This window comes from Capsicum annuum, chromosome 3 (assembly GCF_002878395.1).
Source record: "Capsicum annuum cultivar UCD-10X-F1 chromosome 3, UCD10Xv1.1, whole genome shotgun sequence".
NCBI lineage: Eukaryota > Viridiplantae > Streptophyta > Magnoliopsida > Solanales > Solanaceae > Capsicum > Capsicum annuum.
In genome coordinates this window covers 43,701,969-43,711,098 of record NC_061113.1, presented here as the reverse complement: position 1 = coordinate 43,711,098, position 9,130 = coordinate 43,701,969, and the positions used below count along the sequence as shown (strand labels likewise).

At 36.3% G+C, this 9,130-nt stretch overlaps 1 protein-coding gene across 1 annotated transcript in view; it reads left to right on the top strand.

The window, feature by feature from the left end:
- Positions 1–85: 85 nt before the first annotated feature.
- Positions 86–9,130, top strand: part of LOC107853182 (serine/threonine-protein kinase tricornered) — a gene marked incomplete at its 5' end in the record, with an annotated part of 17,833 nt that continues 8,788 nt past the window's right edge. Inside the window, 6 exon segments of the mRNA XM_047407956.1 lie at positions 86–260; positions 3,881–3,964; positions 4,044–4,285; positions 4,500–4,716; positions 5,681–5,760; positions 6,027–6,111. Of these exon segments, the coding sequence (XP_047263912.1) occupies positions 86–260; positions 3,881–3,964; positions 4,044–4,285; positions 4,500–4,716; positions 5,681–5,760; positions 6,027–6,111 (883 nt within the window).

Genomic DNA, 9,130 nt, shown 5'->3' with positions numbered 1-9,130 from the left:
AGAATAGCAGTACTTGCTATTTCTGAATTATGCCCTATGAAGTGCTTTGTAATATATTCTTTTCCTTTTTGTGTTTGGTCACCAGTCGAAGTATACTGGAAAAGAAGCTTGCAGATGCTGATGTCTCAGAGGAAGACCAAAATAATGTACTGAAATTTCATGAAAAGAAAGAAACTGAATACATGCGTCTGCAAAGGCACAAAATGGGAGCTGATGATTTTGAGTTATTAACAATGATTGGAAAGGGTGCATTTGGGGAGGTATATTTTCTACTGAAAATCTAATTGCCCGTTAACATCTTTGTTGTTTCTTGTATTATTTTGTTCTGATATTAATACAATCTTCTATAACCACAGTTTTTCATTTTGTCTAGTTCTGAATGTGGATGGTAAAACGTCTCTCATGAAATAGTAAATTTTACTGCTTTATTTCCCCTTGCTTTCTGGAAAATGTAGATGCCGAAGTGTCATGACCCAGAAAAGGGGGCAGTGACCGGCATCCAATGAGTGCCACAATCACCGAGTGAACCCTTTCTCTATTGTATCAACTAAATCTAAAGCATGAGCATCCCATAGAGAGGCTTGAAGCATTACACATCTGAAATTAAGTCTCGTGAGGCATAGTTGAAGTACAAAACATATAAACTTACCCAGTGAGTCAGTGGAGCTTCTATTAAATATGTTACATATATGTAAAGACGGTACATATCATGACATGTGATATTAATGGAATAAAATGACAAGAAAAGCCACCACTTGTCCGAGCTTGCCGCTGAAGGTATGTAACTAGATCTCAAGCTATTTTGCTCTGTTGAGTTACGGGACCTAAAAGCCAAGTAGTACAATAAGCTTCATAGACCTCCCTTTAAAAGGTGGGACGAGAATGTTAAGAAAACATGCACTTCATTATCAAAATTATATTCCTCAACTGTATCAATAAAAACTCAAACAATAATAAACACATGGTAAATCATTTAGAAATCAATTGAAATTCAATGTTGCTCATGGGCCATAAACAAAATATTTCATAATACTGGGGAGGTTCCATCTATAAACTGACATAATACACCATGTGCATATGATGATGATCGATCTACGTTCCCCAATCGTCTGGGAACTACACCTACCAGTATTGCCTTACGAGTAGGATAGGGAATGCTAGCATGATCCAAGAGAAATCCAAATAGACCACTAGTCTTTAGTGGACAGACATGATCTTAATCATAATCCCACAACAGAACGTGTGATTCTTGGGAAACACCAAATATCGCGGGGTGAATAGCCACCCAGTCATCTAATGATTCCTCCCAAGACATGCTTTTTATTTTTCATATCGCACATACAACCCTCAGACTTATCCATGAAGATAGCCACGTGTAACCATCTTCTTTATAGAAACGTAACAATTACGTGTAAAAATATTATCATTTATAACTTGTTTCTTTCCTTCAAATATCATGAATTATAGTTGTAAAATGTATAAAAATGATCACACGTATCAGTTGAATCAATTAGTGGACATAAAATTCAAAAACATAGTGAAACCCGCACAAGCTCATCCCCGCATGTACCAGAGCAAGAAAGCTAACATTTAGAAAATCCAAAAACATGGTGAAACCCGCACAAGCTCATCCCCGCATGTACCAGAGCAATAAAGTTACCATTTAGAAAATTCTTTTAATGCACTTAGAGCATAAATAGAAACTTCTGGATCAATGCTACGCTGATCAAGTAATATTTTCCTGTTATTGCACAATATAATCACGTTAAAATATAAATCCAACTATTAAAATGTTAATGTTTCTATGATGTTTTCTTGTAAAAAGGAAAACAAGTTCTAAATAAGGAAAGGAGAGATTACTTACTGATTGGGGTAAGCTTCTTAGGTAACTTGGATCAAGTCTAGGTTTGGTGTGATTTGAATACAAGCGCGAGAAGCTGATATATGTAGACGTTAAATGACGGCGTAGCTACACTACTGTTGAACCAACTTGTTAAGACAGCAATGAGGAGATAATTGAGTCCTTAGCTCCTATGTAGGCTTCTAGAACTCTTTTGAAGTAAATTTGGCTGGCTATAAGGTCCGGTCAAATATTTGGTGAGCTGTGTGTTAGATCTAATGGGATAGTTAGGGAGGTAATGCTCTATTATCAGTAAGTGAATCCTGCAGGAGTCTATTACTTAGCCTAGGACTTGATTATTATGAATGTCAAAAATGGTTGACACTGTCTTTTTATGTGGAAGTAGAAACTACCTAGATCCAGGTGACTTTAAAATTATCTATACAGTATTAGATTCTAGAGCTTTTACTAACTTTTCCAAGCAACAAATCTCCCTGGCATTTTTACCATATTAGATTGTAAAACTTAATGTATGTATATATATTTGGAGAGAAAAATATCTAAGAACATATTATATCAAATTCTCACCAGCAATATAATCTTAGAGTATCACATATTTCTAGTTAAAAACTTATATCATACTTCATGAGAAGACCAAAAATGTGATTCCCACATCAACTGGATTCGGGTCCCGAAACCCCAACACGTTCTTTGGACTGTCAAGTTCCTTTTTTCTCCTTCATGGATGAACTCCGTAGAAAACTAAAGGCTTCAATATGGATATTCATAATAATATTTGTATGTTTAGTTTATAGTAAAAATGTGATGTAGTCATGTCTATATTCGTCAAAGGGAAAAAAAAGAAGAAGGTACTACAACACAACCATGAATTCAACCAACAGCACTGTGAGTACACGTGGCTTTAGGAGCTGTTTAAGAATCACGCACTTTATCCATTTCTGGGGATGAGAGGGCGTCTCTCTTAGACCTTATTCAAGACTTTCGAAGTATTAAGTTGGAATTTTTCCATCTTTTCTTTGGGTCTCCTAGCCACTGCCTCGGATAGTTTGCCCCTCTCTGATTGATATTAATTTTTCTCTCTCAGGAAGTGTTAAATTTCTAATCCTCTTATCAGATGATTTTGTTGGTTATGTTTCACCTATAGTATTAGCTTAGACCAAGAGATATAGATATTTATTGTAGTTGGGGCGAACTTCCAAGTGTCATCTATACAGAAACTATTTTGAGGTGGCTGAGCAGAGCTAGAGGCACACCAATTAGCGATAGAGGGTGATTTTAGGCCTATGCTCCATAGTGTTACTTGAAGTGAATAACTAATAGAGTGACCGATTCCTTTCCTGACAGGTAGTCAAGTACTAGTCATTCCATGGTCAAAGAATTGAAAGTAAAAGACATCCGAAGCTTCTGTGGAATCTAATGACCTTTTAATCAGCATTAAGGAATTCTCACCTCACTCTTTCATGATTCTGCCCCTTAATTAAGGCTTCTCGGATGGATAAAATAGGCACTCCTTATTCTTTGTAAGCTGAGCTTTGTATTTCCCTTTTTCAATTTAATTTATACTTGCGAGTTAATTGTGATGCTTCTGAATTTAATAAGGTGTTGCCTCTTTCGAGAAAAAGGTTTTGTAGAAACCCAGTTGATACAATTCTCTTCCTTTCTCTTGTCAAAACTAATGGTTTCTTAAGCAGTTCTCTGTCAAAGGCTCAAAGCTTGAAAAATTGAGCTTTCTGCTGGGTAGCGCTCTCCTCATGAGTCACAAGTTTGTCGTGAGTCTCCATTAGGTGGTTATCTTGCCAGTTATGGAATGTCATCATATAAGCTGGTTGCCCATGATATGCTAATTTAATAGTCGGACTAAGTGACTTGTTGAATATGCTGGAGTGCTTGCATTATACTTTCAACACACTGTGCTCTAGCAGCTATATATTTCTGAGCTCAATATGATGAACTGTGGATATGAAATTCCATTCTCAGAAAGTCTAAAGGATGTAAATGTTTGTCTTTTCCCCATTACAGGTAAGAGTTTGTAGAGAGAAAACAACGGGTCATGTATATGCAATGAAAAAGCTTAAGAAATCAGAAATGCTTCGTAGAGGACAGGTACATGATTATGAACATCAGATTTCAATAATGGTTCTGCTACTATATTTACTGGTCCTTAGCTTTTGGGTCCTATTAGGTTGAGCATGTAAAAGCTGAAAGGAATCTGCTCGCAGAGGTGGACAGTAATTGCATTGTCAAACTGTATTGTTCTTTCCAAGATGATGAGTTTCTTTATCTAATCATGGAATATCTACCTGGTGGTGATATGATGACCCTACTCATGAGGAAGGATACACTAACTGAAGATGAAGCCAGATTTTATGTTGCAGAGACTGTTTTGGCTATAGAATCTATCCATATACATAACTATATACACAGGTGATAACTTCTTTTGATGCCTGGTTGCAATTTGTCATGTGATATTTCTACATTCGTACTGGACCTTTTAAAACATTCTAATCTTGTTTCCCCTCTACTTCTTTGGAGGTAGCGGTATGGACATTTTACCCTCCCCAGACCCCACTTTGTGGGAATACACTGGGTTTGTTGTTGTTGTTGTAATCTTGTTTCCCCTACGCTGTATTCGCTGCAGAGACATTAAGCCTGATAACCTGCTGCTTGATAGATACGGTCATTTAAGACTATCAGATTTTGGACTTTGTAAGCCATTGGACTGCAGCACCCTTGAAGAGAAGGATTTCGCAGCGGGTGATAGTGTCCATGGAACTTCTCGGAGTGATGGTTCTTCAGTGCCAAAACGCACTCAGCAAGAGCAATTACAACATTGGCAGAAAAATAGGAGAACACTTGTGAGTCTCCTCCCATTTGGGTTTCTTTTTGGTTGAACTTTCCTGTTTTATTCTTTCAGAGGACACTGGTTTACCTCTTATTGCACTATGTCATTCTCTTTTGGTAATGTAGATGGAACAATCATTAGATATGCTACATGATAACAATTAGCGTGTCCCGCATTGGTTGAGGAAGTGGTTGTTGTCTATGGTCGTGAGCGATCCTCATCTTGTGAACTATCTTTTGGGTTGGTTAGGACCTAGGTCTATTTTCTTAACATGTTATCATCACTGGACCAACACCGAATTGTTTTATCCAATGTTCAGATCCCATCTCATATTGTCCTTGCTCCAAATGTTCAGTCTTGGGTGGGGGGTGTTAGAATGTCCCACATTGATCGAGGGATTGAGTTATTGTTTCCTTGTATGGGTTTGGACAATCTAGTTCATGGATTAGTTTTGGGGTTGAGTGTATGTTTTCTACACAATGACCATATTGCTTACCACTTCACCTGAAATAGCAAAATTCATGCAGTTTTGTGGATCATTTTAGAGTTGATTTTGTGTAGTTGAAGAAACAGTGCTCATAAGAGTCATTGCTTTGTTGCTTAAAGCGATGAAGAGATGTGAAGCTCGAGCTGTTGTCCTTCATAGGTACGCTTCAAATAATGATGCACAAAGGGATTCCAACAAGAATCAACAGTTTCTTTGAATTTCAACTTTGAGGAGTTGGATCAATACAACCTTATTGTATGTTAGATGCTAAAATTAGTTATTTTAATTGCAATTTAAATTTTTATCATGTTAAATTCATAGATTTTTGATAATTTTTAAAATCCCGTTAACATGTGAGCTTCACTTCTTGCTTTTTGCTTCAAATTCCATGGACCTTGCCACTTTTATAATGCTTTTCACTTTTAATAAAACTGAGAAGAAGTCAGTTTCCTTATCTAACTAAATTCCTCCAATTGGTGGGGTAACCCAGGCATATTCTACAGTTGGTACACCAGACTATATAGCTCCTGAAGTCCTGCTGAAGAAAGGTTATGGAATGGAGTGTGACTGGTCAGTAAAGTTTTCTCATGTATATGAACGGTCTCTTTGAGTATTACCTTCTTTGCTTTTGTTAATTTCTGGAAAATGTGATCTTATGTTTAAGTTGCTCCAGTTCAAGTTTGTTCTATCACTCGTGCCTACTATGGTTATTTTTGGTGTATTCCTTTTCTTTCTTTCCTTTTTTTTTTTTTTTTTTTTTGGGGGGGGGGCTTAATCCATGTGCTTTTGTGTATTTGGCCTCATGTATTTGGCATACATTTGTTCTTTTTCTTCAGGTGGTCGCTAGGTGCTATTATGTATGAAATGCTAGTGGGTTACCCACCTTTCTATTCTGATGATCCCATGTCAACATGTCGCAAGGTGCGCGCTTCAGTGTGCTTCCATTAACGATCATCATTGAATTTTCTTGTATATTTTTTCCTTAGTTTGATTTCCTTATTTTGTATCTTCTTCATTGGAACAGTTTTACTATGGTCTCATATCATCTTATTCAGACCTCTGAATATTTTATTTATCCTGCCAAGAATTATTTAAACAAAGAAATTATCAGATTCTTAACTTTTTTTTAAGAAAAAAGAATCTCATCGCTTTGCTTTTATTTTACTCAATTTTAACTTTAAGGGCCTTTAGGGCAAATAATTTTGAAGGCCATGAGAAATCTACGGCATGTAGCCTAAGTACTTGAACTATTTTAGACTCAGAAAACCACTTCAACTGCAAATGTGGCTTCTATATGCCCTTCCACTTGATTTGATATTGACAGTTCAAAAAGGATACAATTCAATGCTTTAAAACTTTTGGGGTGAGGATCATTTTTACTCTTTGTGTTTCTTAAATTCAACTTAAATAGAAGCTGTAATTTGTTTGATCTTCTAGCTCCTCTCTTCGGCTCTCTGTCTATTTCTCTCTTCCCTGCAAATGTTATGATCAACTTATGTGCATTCTTGAATAATGTCATAATCTTTTAGAATGGTAGTCTCCAGAAGGACAAAGGAAAGGAGATTTGCATTGAAAACGATGGTGAGGTGAATTAGAGTGTGGTGTTGATGGATTGGGGTGGGCAAAGGCAAAGAAAATTACCAGGAATAGGAGAACCTGCTGGTACCTGAACATAAAAGTAGAACTGAGTAACTGAAACTTAAGCTTTTCCTCATTTGTTGCTGACATCGATTCAGCCTATTTCTGATGTTTGTTGATCATAATCTTAGGGAATGGGCCTATATATATATATATGGGTCTTGCTAACATACTACATGAAGGCGGTATCTTAGCAATGTACCCACTTTTTAATGTACAAAAATATCCCTGCCGCCTCATTAAAATGGGGAAAAGGGTCCGAAATATACCTAAACTTTGACGAAAGTTGCTGGAACACCCCTCAACTTTGCGGGGTTCCTATGACCCCCTCGTATTATGGTTGCCTTAATTTACCCAGCTGGACCACTTACTCATTCCATCGAAACACAGTGATTCACACACGCCATTTAAATTAAAAATTAAAGGGCCTTGAGTACAATTTCGCTCTTTCCAAAATGTCGTTGTTTCTTAAGCTTCTGAATCTCTTCCTTCTGTTTCAATCTTGTCCAATTTTCTTTCACATAGATCATCATATTCAAACTCCCCTATTTTTTCCTCTCTGTACAATGAATCCAAAATCTTCATACAGATTCACCTTTCTATTACTCCTATCTATTTTCCTCCATTCTATTGTAAGTTTCTTCTTCTTTTTTAAATTATTAATTAATTGGCTTTATTTGAAGTGTAAATTTCAAAATTTGATGTTTGAATCTTGATATATTGATCCAGGTTGTTTATGGAACCTCATCGATGTTTTTTATTGATAATCCATCTCATCGTTACTTCTGTTCTCCTTCTTCCGAGGTATCTCACCGTTAATGGAACCTCATCCGTGATTTATTTTCTTCACTAACTTTGGAATAATGAATTTAGATTGTTCATCGTCCAGTTTTACCTCTTCCATGTCTAACCCTAATTTAAGAAATCAGAAATTACTGTGACTAAATTAGAAACTAGTGAGTAGAAGTTTTTAACAAATAAAGAAAACAAAGAAAGAAATCAGAATTTTGGAGAATGGCGAGAACAAAAAAAGCTTACTTTCAAGGCTTCAACGATAATGGTGAGAGAATCAGAGAAGTGAAGAAAAATGGAGGTTTATACCTATCTATAATAAATTAAGATAATTTATACCGAAAAGAAAGGGAATTTAATGATAAATATGCAAAATAAAGGACACCTGAGGTGCTACGTGACAATTAAAGATAGGTTTATAGTGATTTCTTTCGATCCTTACGCGTTCAGTGTGCGTGTGTTCACGCAGTGGTTCAGCTAGATAAATATATGCTACTATAATACGGTAATAAATAGTCCATGGGGTCAAAGGGCCCTCAACAAAGTTGAGGCGTGTTACAACAACTTTCGTCAAAGTTTATGTATATTTCGGATCATTTTCCCATTAAAATGGAAACTTTCAGGGACTTTTTGGTCTTTCACCAAAATTTTCCAATTATCCCCCAACTCCATCTCTACAATCCCCAATCCCCATGGAAATCAATTCTTGTAAAATGGGTATTTACTTCCAACCACGCTTGCAAGCTAAATGTATTGAAATTATGGTAGATTTGTATTACATCATAACCTTGCAAAATTATGAAAACCAGGTCTGGAAAGACAATAATTTTATCAAGTTGGCGATCCAATTTCAATACTCATTGATTTTGAGTCAAATTATTAAAGAATTCTCGGTGGGAGATTATCATAGACAACCTATGTCTTTGTGCCTTTTAAGGAACTCTTCCCATGATTCAACTTTATAAAAAAATTCTTCCAGTGCTTAGTAAATCGACAGTACACTTTAGCGACTTCCAAAGAAAAATGAAAGTGATGCAATTTGGTCTGGATTTTTCTTGATTTAAATCGGCCTTTATGCCATTTATGAGTCCTTCAAATGGTATTGGAGAACTGCAAAGAATACCATGGAATCAGTGGCGAGGGGTGAAGAATGGAAGAGATGGAATTTGTGGGGTATTGGATAATTTGGGTGAAAGACCAAAAAGTCCCTGAAATTTCCCATTTTAATGAGGTGGCAGGGATATTTTTGTGAATTAAAAAGTGGGTACGTTGCTAACAATACTACCTTCATGTAGTATGTTAGCAAAACCCTATATATATATTTCAAAATATAGAAATGCCGAAAACGAAGAAGGCCATCATCTTACAAAGAGAGGAGGAACCAACCAAGCCTGAACACTAGCCCTATTTTGTACACTGAATATATATATATATATATTTAGTTAGTTGTGAAGGCAATCCGTCCACAAAATGGGGCTCCACCAAGTGCAAGCAGGGAGAATATTCCATC